Source organism: Rattus norvegicus, chromosome 8 (assembly GCF_021556685.1).
Source record: "Rattus norvegicus strain SHRSP/BbbUtx chromosome 8, alternate assembly SHRSP_T2T, whole genome shotgun sequence".
NCBI classification, from domain to species: domain Eukaryota; kingdom Metazoa; phylum Chordata; class Mammalia; order Rodentia; family Muridae; genus Rattus; species Rattus norvegicus.
In genome coordinates this window covers 88,479,068-88,497,447 of record NC_141541.1, presented here as the reverse complement: position 1 = coordinate 88,497,447, position 18,380 = coordinate 88,479,068, and the positions used below count along the sequence as shown (strand labels likewise).

The 18,380-nt window shown below is 40.9% G+C and overlaps 2 protein-coding genes across 10 annotated transcripts in view; both read left to right on the top strand.

Moving 5' to 3' along the window:
* Positions 1 to 5,265, top strand: part of Filip1 (filamin A interacting protein 1) — a 161,033-nt gene extending 155,768 nt beyond the window's left edge. For 2 of the 3 annotated variants that reach the window (XM_087560481.1, XM_087560482.1), the window contains exon 7: positions 1,168 to 5,265. In XM_087560481.1, coding sequence (XP_087416607.1) covers positions 1,168 to 1,208 — 41 coding nt within the window. In that variant the 3' untranslated portion in view covers positions 1,209 to 5,265. The remainder of the gene's footprint in view (positions 1 to 1,167) is intronic. The other variant, XM_087560483.1, reaches the window with a different exon arrangement.
* An 8,213-nt stretch (positions 5,266 to 13,478) lies between these two features.
* Positions 13,479 to 18,380, top strand: part of Cdc50a (cell division cycle 50 P4-ATPase accessory subunit A) — a 31,772-nt gene continuing 26,870 nt past the window's right edge. For 5 of the 7 annotated variants that reach the window (XR_015626484.1, XM_087561211.1, XM_087561209.1 and 2 more), the window contains exon 1: positions 13,479 to 13,837. Coding sequence is in view for 6 of the 7 variants with exons in the window: in XM_087561211.1 (XP_087417337.1) it covers positions 13,601 to 13,837 (237 nt within the window). In the remaining variant the exon portion in view is untranslated. 7 annotated transcript variants of the gene reach the window in all.

Sequence of the window (18,380 nt, the reverse complement as noted above, 5' to 3'; positions counted from 1 at the left end):
TCAAACAATGTTACTAAATGTTTGTAATGTGGCTGGACTGCTTTAATTACTGAGTCAGCTTTGGAATTTATTATGAGACTGTTTTAGGGGGCTGGTGGGATGGCTGAGTGGGTAAACGTGCGTGTTGCCAAGCCTGAGGGCCATCCCTGGGGATCTAGATAGTGTAAGGTGAGAACCAATGCCCACAAGCCATCCTATGACCTCCACATGTACACCCGCCTACATACACAAAATAAATGAACATTAAAAAAAAAAGGGTGAAAAACACGGGCTAGAGTCCACTACTCTTCCAGGGGTCCTGAGTTCAATTTCCAGCAACCACATGGTGGCTCACAACTATCTGTAATGGGGATCCGATGCCATCTTCTGGTGTGTCTGAAGACAGCGACAGTGTACTCATATGCATGAAATAAAAAACAATGAATGAATGTTTTTTATTTCAAACAAACAAACCATGAATAAATTTATAGGGCCAGTGAGGTGGCTCAGTGAGGAGGGATGGCCGCTGCCAAGCCTGACAACGTGGGGGCCTACATGGCAAACGGAGTTGTCCTTTGAACTCCACAGGTGTGCTGCAGAACACGCACACACACGACACAACACACACTCACTCAAATAGATAAATGTAGCAAACCAAAGAGAATGAATCTAGATATAAGAACATTAGCCAGTTATGCAAAAAAGCAATAGTCAGGGAGCGAATTCTCTCTTACCTTCTTTGGAATGCAAAGGGACCAAGTGGTCATTAGCAATCCAATGCACACGCTCGGAAAGAAGTCACAGGTGTGTGGACACCGTTCAGAACAGAGGCGTTTGGCTGGAGAACAGCTTCAGGAAAGTATTTTTCCATCATGTTACTTGTAGACGACGATTACCGTATTTGTGTTTAGTTTTTTTTTCATTAAGTAATATCTATCTAATATTACAAAAAATATTAGACACAGTTTCTAAAGAGGTTTAATTATTTTGGAAGTAAAGCACACGTTCATACGTAAAGAAGTTACCCCTAATAGCAAAGTCTGCCAAGCTGTTGTTCCTAGCCTCGTGCACCTGTCTTTGTTCTGTTGTTTAACACTTACAGTCTTTTAGTGAAGTGGTGTGCTACTGGTTTTCAAGTCAACTGCTTAACTGAGTTTAATCGAAAACGCATCTTTCTTCTCTTTATAGAAAGCGTCGTCATTCACCAGTTACGCATGAGCTCCAGATGAGATTACCAAGCACAGCACTCAATCATCACTGTGGTCACCAAGGCTATTGATGTTGACTGGAAACACCTCATGACTTCCAGTGATTTTCTTTTTTTGGAGGATACAATTTAGCAGTTAAAAACCACATTGTGGGGGACATGAACATCTGTGGCAAACGCCATTGATCTTTGTGCCCAGAAAAAGGTTTCTTCTCTTTGCAAAGTGTTCAGGCATGTGGGCACATGCTGCATAATGGATTTGTATAATACATTTTGTAATGTGATTTTTCCCCCTAAATTGTCTCTTTTCTCATAGTCCATGGTGCGTGTATCTGTAGATTGTAATGTCAATTCTTCGCAGTATTGTGTATTCAAAAGAGGTTAACCTATCATTTTCCTTTGATTAATTCATTATTTTTTAAGGAAAAGAAAGTACAACACCATTTCCCTGGACAACTTCACAAGGTAAACCTAGAAGCAGGAGATCCTGGGAATTTTATTGATTGAACAATGTTATGGTTCTAACCCTGGCCCAACACTGAAAACAGTGTCCTGACTTAGGAGTTTAAGTACTTGAAACCAATTGATAATTGTCTCCTTCGCTGTTCTGAGTGGGAAACAAACAGCTTTGACTGACAGTTCAATTTTATTTCTATCTGCATTGTTCAATTCTGTGTACAAAACATAATAGTGACTTTGATGTTGCTTTATTTCCCACGTATTAATGCTCCCCACGAAAGCTTGCAAATAAAAACTGACCTAAATAATGTCAATTTTTTTCTCTAAAAACAATAGGGAAACCCAAAGGTAGATAATCACTTTCCTCTCACTTTGATAGACTTTCAAAACTACTTGTAGGTAGGAAAAACAACTCCTCCTCCTCTTCCTCCTCTTCCTCCTCTTCCTCCTCTTCCTCCTCTTCCTCCTCTTCTTCCTCCTCCTCCTCCTCCTCCTCCTCCTCCTCCTCCTCCTCCTCCTCCTCCTCCTATTCTTCTTCTTGTTACAGGTTCTTGCTATATGTATCCTGAGCTAGCCTAAAACTGGCTTTGTAAACCAGGCTGGCCTTGAAGTCACAGGGATCCTGCCTGTCTATGCCTCTCACATGTGCTTGGACTAAAGGCATGTGCCACGGAATCCAGCTAAGAGTATATACTTAAAGATTTAAAAGCCTAGCATATACCACCGGTCTCATTGTCAGAGCTGCTGTTGAATTTGGGATATGTGAAAATGTGAAGTCTCCTTGAAACTAATTATATAAAAAAATACTGTTGACCTCTTATAAGATCTTTAAAGTAACTTTAAGGATAAGAGCTGACACTCAGGTTTCTAAATGAAGTCATTTTCCGTGCTACCCCAGTAGGATTAAAGAGCCAAGGCATCTTCGGAATGTTATGAGGTAAATCAAGTCACATAAGTCACAGACTGGAGGTTCACCTCTGTAGTCCACAAACTGTACCCATATCAGCTGCAGAGGGAACTTTACAGAGTCTCTGGAATAGGAAACACAATAGTAAATTTCCTCTCTCCTGTAACCTAGAAAGGTTTTGTATAGTTTGTGGAACTACATATTATATTCAATACATACTGTAAATTAAATATTTCCTGAAAAGCCTTCTTGCATTTACTTAAAGTAAAATAAATGCTATGTTAGGCTTGCCCAAGCTTTAATGATTGTGGAAGTCTCACATAGCCTTCTGTGGTTTTGATTACTGACACAGAAGTCTAGACTCCGTGTGTGTGTGTGTGTGTGTGTGTGTGTGTGTGTGTGTGTGTGTGTGGGAGAGAGAGAGAGAGAGAGAGAGAGAGAGAGAGAGAGAGAGAGAGAGAGAGAGAGGGAGAGAGAGAGGGAGAGAGATTTTTAAATAGTTAAAATTTATTTTCTCAAAATGTTAAAATATAATGGTATTTTCAATCACCAAATAGTTCTCGCTTTGTGTAGTATTTTTATGTTGACAGTGAGTAGAAGCTTTAGGCCGCACAGTTACTGAAGCTTAACTATTGCTTTAAGTTACAAAATTACTAAGCTGTGTATATGGGTCTTCTGCGTTTCTTTCCTTCCTGAGTTGTAAAGAAATTTAGTATTTGTAAAGTCAATGAAGATTATGTTGTAACCAGTCATTTGGGTAGATGCTGAGATTCCCTGCCTACCTCATCACCAATTTCTTTGTCTAAACATAAGTGACAGATAAGTAAAAACGTGCACTGAACTTGAAGCAAGAGAATAGTAACAAGATCACAGTCACATCTTAGCGATCTTGTCGCTGTAAAAGTGGCCTTCACAAGAAGTTCCGGCTCTAACCGGATACATCACGTAACTTCACTTTCTTTTACTGTTTAATTTTTAGATAAGATATTTTTAAACATCTCCATCAACTTGGGTAAGACTAATTTTTGGATGGAATTATTGCATTGTTTTCTGAGCTGTAATCAGTATTCCTAGTTCAAGGCACAGTCAATCTAAATCCATTGTTCTCTGTTCGATTTGTTCTGTTTTTTAAGACAGGGTTTCCTTATGTAGTTCTGGTTGTCCCGAAACACACACACACACTCTCTCTCTCTCTCTCTCTCTCTCTCTCTCTCTCTCTCTCTCTCTCTCTCCCACCCTCCACCCCCGGTTTCCTGAGTGTTGGGAATAAAAATGTGCAATACAATGCCCAGCTTTTACACTTGTTTTCTGAGACAGGGTCTCACTATCTAGCCCAGGCTGTCCTCAAACACTATGTAGCTAAGGATAGGTTCACACCCATGATCTTCCTGCCCCAGTCACCCAAGGTTTAGAATTACAAGCATGAATCACAGTGCTGACTACACCTTTCCTCTTGATCACTGGTTTTGCATATTTGATTTTGGTTTTCGTGGCATCGTCTGCATTTTGTCAAGTGTTCATAAAGTGTTGAGCTGGATGAAGGGACTGGATAGAGTGTATCCACAGGATGTTCATGCCCAGAATGTACATACACTACCAATTCATTGAGTCTTAAAACAACCACTAAGAAATCATGATGTGGATATCTATTTAAGCATTAACAGCAACATAGGCACCTGTAACTTGGAGCTTGTAAAAGTCAGAGGCAAATGGAGAGTAAATGGTTTATTGGCATGGAATCGTTTTATCCACTGCCATTGTTGAACTTTTCTGGAAATACAGAAAAAAAACAAACATGGCAGAAGTTGTATATGTTCATGTATTGTTTCAGCCACGCATCTAAAAATAGCAGAAATATAAAATAAAACTTAAAACTCAAGAGTTGATACCTGAGGCTCGTGTCATCTTATCTCCTCTGCTAAAGCAATACTAGAAAGACCAATTAGAGGGCAAAGAGGAGAAAGAATAAAAATAACTGTAAGAAACTTATAAAAATTAGAAGTTTATGAGCAGTAGTATTTGCTTCTTAAGTTTTCATAGTTATTTCATAACTATATAATAGTCGTGTGTTCTTTATGGAAAATGTAATGGTTTCACAAATTTTGGACTGGTGTGTTTATGGACATCACGGTGGGAAACAGGCATTTTCTGTGTTTTTGTTTGTTTGTGGCTCATGTAATTTGGGGGTATTTCACCTTATCACCCAACAGATTTTGTCACTTTACCAGTGAAAATTTGAAATTCTAATCTAATTTTTAAACAAGAGAATGTAAGGCATTCAGATATCCAAAATAGTAAATGTGTAATGTGGTCAGTCAGTCTTAGAATCCTTCAAGTTTTCAGACTTTTCAAAAGCAAGAATATATTTTGGGAAGCTTTAGGAAATACATCCTATTTTCCTATCATTTTTAATTTGCCTCCCTTAAGCCCTATGAAGTACATAAGTTTATTATTTTCACCGAAGCCACCACATGGTTTTGTGTGCTTGTCTTTTATATGAGTGTAATGCCCTCTTTTCAGCTCTTCATGAATGATTGAGTTACAATTAAGACATTCTCTGTTGCTTTTAAAATCAAATACATTTATGGACATCTCACCAGAGTGTGAAAAATGACAATGAAATATGAAAGGATTGTGTGATATTCTTTTTACATCTGAAGACAACATTCATACAATTAAAACATTAAAATAAATTTCCTCTTTTAACACTTTATTATCTTATGTGTATGTGCATGTATATGTGTCCGTATGTGTGTATGTGTGTGTGTGTGTGTGTGTGTGTGTGTGTGTGTGTGTGATATGTATACAGGTATACCAGGAGGCTAGAAGAGGGCATTGAATCCCTTGGAATTGGAAGACTGGTACTTTTGAACCATCTGACAATGGGTGCTGGGCCCCAAACCTAGGTGCTCTGAAGAGCAGCAGTCACCGAGCCATTTCCCCAGCTTTACAACTTCCACTTATTCAGAATCATTTGCTCTGAAATAGTTTTATGGCTCCATGTTTTATATTTTCTTAGTATCTTTCACTATGGCTCATAGACCTGGCAAAGTAGGACCGTCAAAATGAAGGATGCTCTTCCTGGTTACCCCGTAGTTTGATTCTTTTTACACAGGAGACTGGCTAAGAGAGTCCTCTTGCCCCTTTACTACCCCCAAGTGCAGTGTCAATCAGTGGTCAGGTGCTATTCTGCTTTCTATTGTTAATCTAAAGGCAGACCACTCCGAAGAGTGGACATACCCAAGGCTCTGCCCACGAACTTGCTAGGGTGATGGCAGTTTGGGAAATGGTTTCTGTAAAGGGGGATGGAGATGAAGTGGATGATTCTTAACCTCTTCACTTATCAGCTAGCTCTGTGCCAGAAATGGTAGCCTGTAACCAAGGCTGTCCTAACTTACCTTTGTCTTACTTGGAATAAAGGGGCGAGTTAGAGATGCACTTATCAAAGAAGCGAAATGCCAGCGAGATCGAAAAGGCTATCGCTGTCTAGCTGGGCATCCTGAGTTCAATCCCTGAGACCCGTGCATGGTTGATTTTGTTCTCTGATCTCCAAAAGTACACCGTGGGGCAGGAGCTCTTGTACATATATAAGTAGGTATGTGCGCATGCACAAAATCAATAAATGTAAAACAAACCTTTTAAAAAGCAAACGGGGGGGGGGATTTAGTTCAGTGGTAGAGCGCTTGCGTAGCAAGCGCAAGGCCCTGGGTTAGGTCCGCAGCTCCGAAGGAAAAAAAAAAAAAAAGCAAACGGGAAGCATAGTTAAGCCAAAATGCTTCCTGCAGACTAGTTGCAAGGGCTAGTGTGTCCTGCTTCTCAGGGGGTGATCTTTGCCGATGGAGAGAATGAAGGAGAGAAGCCCTGGGTGCACTATGGTTTAAGAACACTGGCTGAAAAACTCATATTATTTTGGCTTTTACAAGAGAAAATGCGCCAGGATCTAAACTACACTTAAATGAGTTTGTTAACCTGGAGTTTGGAGCTCCAGGTTAGTGACCATGAGAAAGAAAACAAGAACAGTCCCTCCAGCCCAGGCTTCTTCAAAGAACAATCCCTCCAGCCAAGGCTCTTGGCATCAGGGCACATTGTCTACTTCTGAGTTGACAACGTAGTCAAGGAACCAATGAAGGATATCAAATATTGAGACATTCTCTTCAAGTAGACTACTGAGGCAACTTCTAGTTCCAGGCACAGTGACCTCATCCATAGGGAAAGCCCTGGAATCTAGAAACTGGATTGCACAACCTCCTTTCTCCACCCCTGCTTTTTTTTTCTTTTATTCCTTGTTTCTCCTGGCATGGTTACAGGATTTCTTTCAGCTCTCTGGAGAATAAACTCCTTTTTTTTCTTCTCTCCAGGACCCTATTTTTCAAAATCTCCCTTATATTGACTGCAGTATCAGTTCCTTGCTTCTGTAATAAAATGCCCAAGGAGTCAACTGATGCAGTAAAAGTTTACACTGGCTCACAGTTTCAGAGGTCAGTCCATGGTGCTTGCCTTTGTTGCACAAAGTACATCAGGGCAAGAGTCTGTGGTAGAGGAGACCTATTCAGCTGATGGTAGCCAGGAGGCAAAGAAAAAGACCGGACAGGAACAGGGTCTCACATTCCCTCCAGTGTATCCCCCCCCCCCACCCCGGTATGGTTTGAATAAAAATGGGCCCATAGGCACAAATGTTGGATGCTTGGTTCCCAGTGGGTAGACTATTAGGTAGGATTAAGAGGCGTGGCCTTATTGGAGGAGGTGTGGCTTTGGAGGAGGTGTGACCTTTGCGGTTATGAAAGACCTCACCTGGCCCAGTCTCTTGCTCTGCCTGCAGCTTGCAGATCTGATGTGAACTCCCAGCTACTATTCCAGAGCCATGTGTACCTGAATGCCTGCTTGCCTGCTGATTGTAGACTAACCTCTGAAACTGTAAGCAAGCCCTAATTAAATGTTTTATTTTATAAGTTGCCTTGGTTGTGGTGTCTCATCACAGCAGTAGAACTAGTAAGACACTCTCATTGCTATAACTTCCTCCCTAGGCTCTATCTTTTATGGTTTTACTACCCCACCACCACCTGAGGAACACCATGAACTAGGATCAAGCCTTCAGTACATTGGACTGTGATGGACATTCTAGATTGAAGCTATAGCAGCTGGTATTGCCTGCCATACAATACACACTTCTTAAAAGACTTACATACTCCATACTGTGAATTCAAGAAACTGGGCACAGGGTTCCAGCAGCTCAATTGGTTAGCTTTTGGTGCTTATACAAGCAAGATACTGTACTTCTTTTTCATGTGTTAGAGGTTGAACCTGGGTCTCATATGACAGCACCTGCACCGACAGTGTGTGAATATCAGGCGTAGGTCTGCGGGATTGAAAGAAAACATGTACACGTCACCTGTTTTCAGAGAGTGCCACCAAGGCTTTACTGAGATCTCCTTATATTCCCGAGGCAGAAGCCGCAGGAAAACGAGGCAGGTGAAATTCCCCAACCAGGAAAACAGGAAAAGTCTGTGTGGTGAAAAGTCCCAGGCCCAATCAGGGGAATAAACAACTTCTTAACAACAACAAGCAGGAAGGCTCGGTGGGAGGAAGGGTGCCATGGAAAGTCCTGGCCCCAAATCAGGGGCTAAGAGCAGCTGCCAAGGGTGTAAACAACTTCTTGCTATAGCAGGCTAAAAGGCTCAGTGAGGGGGAAGGGAAACACCCCAAGGTAGGGCCCAACACTCATACATGTTTAGCAAGTGTTCCACCACAGAGCTACACCCGGCTCTTAGGATAAATGGTTTGAAATGGCAATCCCTGCTAGGATGAAGCCTGGCCTACCCTTCTCTCAAGTTCCTGATCTTCCCAATTTTGAGATCTTTTCCCATGACCACAACTGCATTCATTCTCTCTCCTCTCCTTCCTCCATTTTCTTTGTGTTCTTTCCCTCCCTTTTTGCTCTTTATGAATGGTTCTTTAGTGTCTTCTGCAGGAAGCCATATTAACTCAAGCCCCGTTTGCTTTCTAGGCACACAATGACCTGCTTCTAACCCTCGAAATGGCTCTTTGAGTATCAATTCTGTGTGGTCTTCACTAAAGTATTCTGGTAAATGTATCCAGTACCTTAGACCACTGATTCTAAAGGAAGTTATGCGGTTGTAAGGACCAGGGGCCCACAGCAGGCAAGCTTCCAGACAGTTTATGATGTGTTAGTCAAGGAAATGTGCTCATTCAAAGGGGCAGGCATTGGCTTTCACGTGGAACACTGGTCTCAGTGGGCAGTAGGACAAATAACGTATTGATTACTGTTCTATTGCTGTGATAAGGCAGCAGGACCAAGGCAACTCTTCCTAATGAGAAGAGGTTCATGGCAGCTGCATGCAGGCAGGCTGGAGTTGTGGCTAAGAGTTACACTCTGATCCATGGAAATGTGGGCCTGGTGTGAGCTTCTGAAACCTCGAAGGCTTCTTCCAGTGACATACCTCCCCCAGTCCCACAGCTACTCCAAGGAGGCCATATCTCCTAATATTTTCCAACGGTTCCATTTCCTGGCCACCAAGCATTCAAATACACAAGCCCATGGGGCTCTTTCTCACTCAGACCACCAGTTAACAAATCTCCCCGAAAGCCAGAGCACTGGAGATATGTTTCTATGGTGATGTAAACTGCTAAACCCTTGCTCGAGAACAACTTGATCACCCAGGGTAATGCGGAGTATTAAAGCATTCAGCGTAAGTCTCCTTTGGTTATCATTCTATTTTCTCTTGAGTGGGGCCCCTCTTCCCTGAAGCTTAGTGTCTGACATCATAAAAGGGCCTCATACAACCCCTGTAGACTCATAGAGCCAAGAGCTCATGGTTCCCATGGCTGTTTGCCAAGTGGTCTCTTCCACCGAAATGTGAATTCACTGAGAGCCTGCAGGTAAGCTCCAGGTTGACTGAGTATGTTTTATGTCCTAAGCCTTGTCAGGTGCTGGACCTTTAGAAATGAAGAAAGCGTCTCTGGCTTTGAGATCTATCTAGTAAGACAGATGTAAGTAGATACCATTCAGTACTAGATGGCAAGTGCAGGGGTGGGGGTCCCCTTGAACTCAGAATTTGGAGTTAAAGTTATAACTTCATAGGGAGCAATGACTAAATGAAAAGAAAAATGTACCTCCCACTGCTAGGATGTCTAACAATCCAAAACATGTCAAAATGGGAAAAATGTTAAGTTGAAGTAAAAAAAAATGGTCTGCCACACGAGAGGACACTTTTAAAGGTGTGATTCTCTCTACCTCTCTGATTTTCATGGAATAAGCTAAGCCTTTATCTTTTTCCATCCCACTCCCCTTTAAATAATTAAGTTCTCTGTTATACCTCTAACAGATGTCAGCTGGCTGTCATCCTACAGATGGCACTGTTTTTGAAGCTAAGCTTTTGTCTATAATTGATGAGACCTTGGGGAGGCAATCAACTGAGACTCTAAGCAATGGAAGATGTGGATCCTGAGGCCTAGCCGGAGGTATATTCTTCCGCTTAGAGAAATGAAACCTTATTCTTAAACTAAGTTAGTAGGCTGTCTACTCGAATTTCCGGAAGTTGGTGTCATTGTTCTTCCATTAAATGACTCAAGATCAAAATACCTTGTTTAACTAGGGCTTATGATTGCTGACTGGTTATGCAAGAGCCTGCAACAGCGGTGACTTCTGGCCAATCAGACAACCTCTCAGTGTGAGGACAAAAGGTTTCTTAAACATCCAATTCTAAGAGTTCAATAAGCACACTACAGAAAAAATACGGGAAAAGGGTTTTTTGTTTGTTTTTGTTCTTATTTTTGAGTCAAGATTTCACATAGTTAGGACTAACTTTGATTTTCCTGCCTCTGCCTCTTTTTTTTTCTTTCTTTTTTTTTTTTTTTTTTCTGGAGCTGGGGACCGAACCCAGGGCCTTGTGTTTACTAGGCAAGCGCTCTACCACTGAGCTAAATCCCCAACCCCCTGCCTCTGCCTCTTAAGTGCTGGGATTTTTAGATCTGCATCATGACCAGCTACAGAGTTTTTTTTTTTCTTCCTTCCAGGCAGGGTTCCTCTGTGTAGCCCTGGCTGTCTTAAAAGGCACGAGGCACTATCACTTGGCTAAAAAAAGATTAATTTTTAAAAGTAATTTTCAAACCCAGTTTTGAAGACTCTGGTATAATAAATACAGGAGACTAAATGTATCACACGAAGTCTACATCACCTTCCTAAAAACCCTCAGGGAAGCCTTAAATATTATTCCACCTGAGTCTCTAAGCATTTATGCTTAACTGAATGGTAGTGGAACCAAAGGATACTGAAAAGTCCTATTAAGGACTTTCTCTCAGCGTGCATTTAATTCCAGCACTCAGGAAGCAGAGGCAGTGAAATCTCGAGTTTGATGCCAGCCTGGTCTACAGAGCAAGTTCCAAGACAGCCAGGGCTACACAGAGAAACTATGTCTTGGGTAGGGGGGTATTCTAAGAACTGTGACTCTAATCTTCAACTTTCCTAGGCAAAATTAATCGGTAGCCTCAAAACGAACCCTTGGGTATGCTTAAAAGATAAAGAAGGAAAAGCAGTTTGAAGTACTGAAGGAGATTGACATACAAACCTGTGTGAACTGTGGCCATACAGTCCAACAACAGTTTTAGTTTTCTTCTCTTCATTCTTCATCAAAATTATCCTTCCACATTTTTTCCCCCTTTCTGGCATAGTGGTATAATGTAGTAACTGAACTAAAAAAATGAAGACTATATAAAACTTACATTTCAAATGCTAAACCAACTTTTCAGATTATTGATCTGACAGCGTTCAAAAATGTCACATAAATTCTTCCTTAAAAAAAAAAAAAGATACGTTTTGAGACAAGGTTTCATTGTGTAGCTCTAGCTGTCTTGGAACTTCACTTACATAGACCAGACTGGCCTGGAATTCACAGAAATCTTCCTACATCTGCCTCCCAAGTGCTGGAAGGAAAGATGTGTGTGACCACCATCTGGTCCCCAGTGAAGTTTTTAATAAAACAGGCAGTTAGTCTTTGCTATGAGCAAACTAAAGAAAGAGGAAGTAACACCAGGAACCATCAGATGACTACTCGGGTAACAACAATAGCACAAAGCTTTAAAGCAAAGGAAGGTTTCTGGCAGCATCCCCTCCCTGGGAGGTTCTGAAACTTGTGGATACAATCCTCAGAAGCTCAAATCTTTTATACACAATGTAGCTTTTGCACATCCTCCATACACTTTAAACGGATCCCTGATTATAGTATCTATACTACTCAGTACAGTGTAAAAGATGATGATGGGAAATTGTCTCCCTGTTTACTAGCAAAGAAGCAATCTTTTTTTTTCTGAATATTTTCAATTCTAAGTTGAAGGTCCAGTTGTAGCACCGTTTAAGCCAAGTTCTACAGTAGAAACAAAGGAACTAACATCCAACTGTGATGATCTAAACAGGAGTGGGGGGGAAAGAAAAAAAAAGACTCCATGATTATCTCCAACACTGTGATGAACATTTTACTAATCAACAGAACTCATTAAAATAAAAGGATATGCCTAACTATGACAGATGGTTTTCATTTGAGCCACTGTGAAGGTAGACTTAGGCTGCTAAAGCAAGATAAAGACCTAAAGATTCTAGTGACCTTAAGAGTTTGAGAGATCAACTAGGCTGTGGTGCAGGCCTTTGATTCCAACACTCAGGAGGCAAGATGATTTATATCAGTTTGAGGACAGCTTGGTCTATGGAGAGAAACCCTGTCAGGAAAACCCCGGGTGTGGGGGGGGTGGGGGGTGGGGAGTCCAAGATCAAAGAACTTACCCAAGCAAGTCAAAACTGTAGACAAATATTTTTAAATGTGGGTATTTGCTGTCAGAGAGTCTGGATTTCAAACACGATTTTGAAATATAAATGCTATATAATTATTTTTGTAAATTTACATGTTTATAAAAGAAAATTTGTAAAATATAGAAAAGTAAAAAGAAAAAAATCCAGTCTGCAGTCAATCGATGGAGGTTAGTTAGCACTTCATGCTTTATAGTTTGCATCCTCTGTAGTGCCTCAGTGTCTTTGAGTTACTAATTATTGTTTGTTTTATTGAGACATGTCTCTCTGGATTTCCCTCTGGCTTCTTTTTCTCTAGTAGCTCAGGTTGGCCTTATATTCTCAATTATTCTGCCTCTACCTTTTGAGTGCTGGGATTACACATAGTCTCAATAAGTATTTCCTTGGCAGGTTAAAATATGTTCTGGTTTTTGATTACCAAGTTTTTTTTTTTTTTAAATCACTACCATGTTTTACAATAATCTTCCCAAATCAATGTGAAGGAAACAGAAAAATAAGTGAAAATCGATCATAAGCGAGAGATTAGGGCTAAACTAGGTTACATTATTGATTTTTTTTTTTAAGATCAAATGGGTCACGTCACCTCACTTAAATTCATGAGTGGCGAATTAAAACTTAGAAAGGAGCTGCATCCTTTTATACGTATGGACTCTGGAACGCTACAATTCCCTTCAGAAAAGGGGTAGGCTTAATAAGAAAAGTCAACCCAGCGCCGAAATTACAAGTAGCCCACGTCACCGAGTCCGGTCAGACTGCTCCAGAGGTCTCCATGATAACCACAACAGGAAGTGTGCACAAACAGTAGCGTCTTCCCGGGGAGCTAAGACGCTATTGTCCCAGTGCGCAGACGCGGTGACGTCGCCCAGGGCCGCGCATGCGCTCACGTAGCTGCGCGCCCGGCCTAAACCCCTCACTTTGTCGTCACAGGGCAGATGATCAGGGTGCGTCCGCCTTTTCCCTCCCCCTTCCATCCTCCTCCCCCTCCCCTCCCCTCGTCCCTCAATCTTCTCCCTATTTCCTCTCTCTCCCTCCCTGGGGCGTCTCCTGAAGACTCCCGCTTCCGGTCAGCGGCCGTCCGCAGAAGCGTGTCCCGCCTCTTCCGCCTCCCCGGTGGCGGCGCGGGTGGCGGAGGTAGTAGCGGCAGCGGCGACTGCGTGTCTCCTGTCAGGATCGGCAGGCAGGTCCTCTGGGCGGCCCAGCTGGACGGGGCCGAGCCGAAGCCCGGGGGCCAATGGCGATGAACTATAGCGCGAAGGATGAGGTGGACGGCGGGCCCACGGGTCCTCCGGGGGGCGCCGCCAAGACCCGGAGGCCGGATAACACGGCCTTCAAACAGCAACGGTTGCCTGCCTGGCAGCCCATCCTCACCGCCGGCACGGTGCTGCCCACCTTCTTCATCATCGGCCTCATCTTCATTCCCATCGGCATCGGCATCTTCGTCACCTCCAACAACATCCGTGAGATCGAGGTGAGGGAGGGGCGTGGCGGTGATCCCTGGCTCACGGAAGGTGACAGGCGGGCCCCGCCCTCTGGTTTCTTCTCGGTTTCTTCTTATGCGGCTTTTCTGAGTTTGCAGTTTTGTGGGCTAGCTTCCTTTTGCTCTCGATTGACCTGGCTGGAGACGGAATGAATAAAGCTAGAATGTCGGGTGGACGAGACTTATTTTGGGGGCAGTTTGCATGGGTTTCCGAGAGGTAGAGTGTATGGTTTTTTTAGGAGAGGAGAAAAAGTTAGATTTAGGTGTTTAACCCTGAGGCAAGTTACAGGGGCAGACTGTTGTTATTTGGGTGGGGATCATTCTGGGACACCGAGATTAACAAATTGGTTGCATGAAGGAACCCGGAGTCTTAAAGATATTGATTCTTCTGTGAAGAAATTAAGTCATACAGGGCACACACAAGTAACTTTCATTTTGAGCTAATTAGATATATTTAGTTGTTGGCCACGATGTGGTTAAAAGCAGGAAACTTGAGTCCTGGTTTGCTTTTAGTCTGTATTCATTTCTAATTGTGTATCACAGTGGCCCCAGATCTCCCCGCTTGATTTTTAAAATGTGTGAGTCAGTGATTCCACACGAAATAATCTATAAACGATTTCACTGGCATTGGGTTTTGTTTTGTTTTGTTTTTTGTGTTTTTGTTTGTTTTTGGAATATTTAGACATGATAGAAACCCTCTGCTGGGGGAAACATTTTGATTTGTGCTGGTGCAGCAGTCTCTGCATATTTATCGGTCCACATCAGTAAAGATTGGTTGACAGCAGAATGTGAGTGCTGTGTGGCGTACAGGGTTAGATGCCCGCAAGCTCTCCTTCATATTTTAGGGGAGTTGTGATCTGTTTGAATTGGCAAGAGTGATGTTGAGTAAACCCACTTTTTTCTCTTGTTGTAAACATATATTTTTGTCTACATAATTTTAAAATAAATAATACATGTGATTTAATTGGACGTCCCCAGTCATTTTAGCTAGGGAGTTTTGGTGCCTTTCCAGCTTGCTTAAAGTAAGGTGGCTACATTTTTTTTTTTTTAAAGTGCACAGTGCTTCAGTGTTAATGAAAGTAAGAATAATATCTATAGAGTGTATTTTTTAAATCTTTCATTAAGGATTATTTTCAGTGTGTTGACTAGAGCAAGTTCACAGCATATGTTTTTGGTATATATTTTATCTTCCTGTTTTTAGCCTTGTGATAGTACTCAAATGTAGCCCAAAATCCTCCAAAATGTAAATGAAGCTCTGGGCCAACCAGGTTGGACATGAGAAAAGTTTTGATTTTAGAATATTTTGGATTACAGACTTTCAGATTAGGTATGTCCAACTGGATAAAACTGCACACATGTTATAGACTTTTTTTTTTTAAGTTCTCAGATGTAAAACACCTGTCCCCTATCATACCCAAACCCTGAACTCTGCAGCTTTTTTTTTTTTCCTGGAGCTGAGGATCGAACCCAGGGCTTTGTGCTTGCTAGGCAAGCGCTCTACCACTGAGCTAAATCCCCAACCCCTCTGCAGTTTTTAATTAGCTCAGATTTGGGGTATTTGTCTTACTTTCTCTGAAGGTTAGTTGCCTCATCTCTAAAATAAATAGAATAATGGATTTCTTCTAAGATTTCACAAGTAGAAGCAAAATAGATATGACCCATCAACAGATGAGAGCTAAAGATTAGCTTGAGTTAGGACTGGACTGTTTGAGAGTGCTATTGTCCTGGTTCCAAAGTGTAAGCTCTTACACTGCTTACTAAAGATCCTTACTAAAACGGTAGTAAATATAATGGAATTCGTCCTAAGCATTAGAAATTTGAATCACCTTATTTAAACTTAAATATTAACATGAAAGCAACAATGATTTAGATTGTATATGAATATTTACTAAATTGCTTAAGAAACTAGTATTGTTTACTCCAGTATGAAATAATTTTCTCGGGCTGGAGAGATGGCTCAGCAGTTAAGAGCACTGACTGCTCTTTCAAAGGTCCTGAGTTCAATTCCCAGCAACCACATGGTGGCTCACAACCATCTGTAATGGGATTTGATGCCCTCTTCTGGTGTGTCTGAAGACAGCTACAGAATGTTCATATACATAAAATAAATCTTTTTTAAAAAAGAAAATAATTTTCTTTAAAACTTTTGGGTTCTAAAGTAATGTTCTGTACACTTATTTATTAGTGAAATGAAAATTTCTTGTGCTTAGTGTGGCCTTGGTTTTAAGAGTACACTGTAGTTTGCTCGGAGGGACATTGGAGTTAAGAGTTGGTGTAGAGGCGAAACTCTCACTCTAGTTGGTGATGGGCCCTGAATGTTTGTGTGCTGCTCTTCATACACTAAAAGAATTAGAGTGGGTGATCCTTAAGATGCCGTCCATTCTGAAATTGTGACTTCCATCTTAACTCTGACTTAAACAATGCTATATTAAAAATGCCATAATTGAAATCAGAAGATATGAAAATCAGGAGTTACTGGAGATTATTTATTAACATCAACACATGCAGATAGAATGATAAAAATTTGGGCAAAATTATTTCTAATTAGGTCTGGAGTTATTAGAAAAACTTAGAGGGCTTTTCCAAAGGGACATGTGAGTTTGTATGTTTATTCTCATTTCTCTGTATGTGCTAGAGATTGAACTCAGGGCCACAAGAAAGTGTTGTCCCTAGCTCCCTAGCTCCCTCGCTCCCTCGATCCCCTGCCTTTTGTTAGCTGTGAGCTTACACTAAAAGCCTCTGAGGGTTATTAAAATGAAATAGGAGGAGCTGGAGAGCTGGCTCAGCCGCTAAGAACACTGGTTTCTTTCGAAAGAGTACCCAGGTTTGATTTCTGTTACCCACATGGTGGCTCACAGCTGTCTTTAACTACAATTGTAGGTCATCATGTCCTCGTACAGCAAGACTCAGATACCCATTTGGTTCACCTACACACATGGGAAACAGAGGTGGGCGGATCTCTGAACCTGGTCTACATAGTGAGTTCTAGGATAGATAGGGCTAAAAAAGATGATATTGTATCACATAAATAAATAAGTAAATATAAAAATAAAGTAAAAGAAAATAAAGGTAAATGATTTCTGCTCTTTTTTTTAAAAAACATGGTTTAAGTTTCCTTTTGAAAACTCAGTAGTCCAAATGCAGTATAGTTCAGGTTACTAGGGCAGAAGAAACTTATAAATCAAAATGTTTGGCTTGAAGTGTTTGCTTAGAACTTGGAAAATTTAATGTAAAACTAACGAATCTTTCACCTTTCCCAGAAAAGCCACTTTTACATTTTAATGCTCGTAGTTGGTGTCCTCTTACCTTCCCTTGTTCAGTTAATGCTCTTACTTAGTTGGTTTTTAGATTTTCTAAGTAAAATGAGTTTTTTTTTTTTTTTAGAAAAGTACCACTGATAATTTTATTAACCACTAAATATTTTAGTTATGAATATATTTATTGAATACCTGCTTAATGTCTGAATAAGACTGAGTATTTCCTTTAATTTGACAATTAAGAGTCAAGCATGTTCTCACCACAAGGCACTGAATGACTCTGCTAAGGCTCTTGGTTAGGCCAAGATACACAACTAACTTGAAAGTGCCATCTTTGTAACTGATGTAAAGGCATTACTAGTGTGAAGTGATATCATTGTAAGTTAATGCTTAGAGAGCTGGGTCAGGTGTCCTATTCCTATAGCCCCAGATACTTTGGGGAAGCTTGAGGTAGCAACATTGTTATTCAGTGCTAGCTTGGATGGCATAAATCTAGTGTCCAAAAACAATAAAAGAAAAATTAATGGTTAGAGTCAAATTTGGGTGTGCTAAAACATTTAATACAGTAATACCTAGAACCTAAATATTTAAGTTAATATTGCTAAAAATGTTGAAGTGTTAGTGGACTAATACTCACTTTGCTCAACTCCCAGCTTTCCTTTTTTTAAAAAAAATCCTATTTAATATTCTATGCTCAGTTATTTTGCCCAGATTATTTTGTGTTTCTGATAAAAATTTGCTATTTTTCTCATTTGAATCCTTAGATTGTAAAGTTCTTGAAGGAGATTAAATCTTTTATCTGCATTTAGTAATTTTTTTTGTTCGTTTTGTTTGTTTGTTTGTTTTAAAGATTTATTTATTTATCATATACAAGTACATTGTACCTGTCTTCAGATACACCAGAAGAGGGCATCAGATCCCATTACAGATGGTTTTGAGCCACCATGTGGTTGCTGGGAACTGAACTCAGAACCTCTGGAAGAGCAGTCGGTGCTCTTAACCACTGAGCCATCTCTCCAGCCCCGTAATTTTTGTTTTTACTTAAACTTAAGCATAGAATCTAGAAAGGATAAGTTCTTTTTTTTTTTTTTTTTTTTTTTTTTTAGATTTTTTTAATGCTCAAATGTACTATGGTAGTTAATTAAACAGGGAACCTTTGGCAAGAGCTTTGCATGATAGGGCTTTTGTTTTCCTTCTTCTGGGGGGATGGGGAGTGGGCAGGAACTGAGACTGGTTTTCCAGATGAGCATTTGTAGTTTGGTTAAAGAAAACACTAA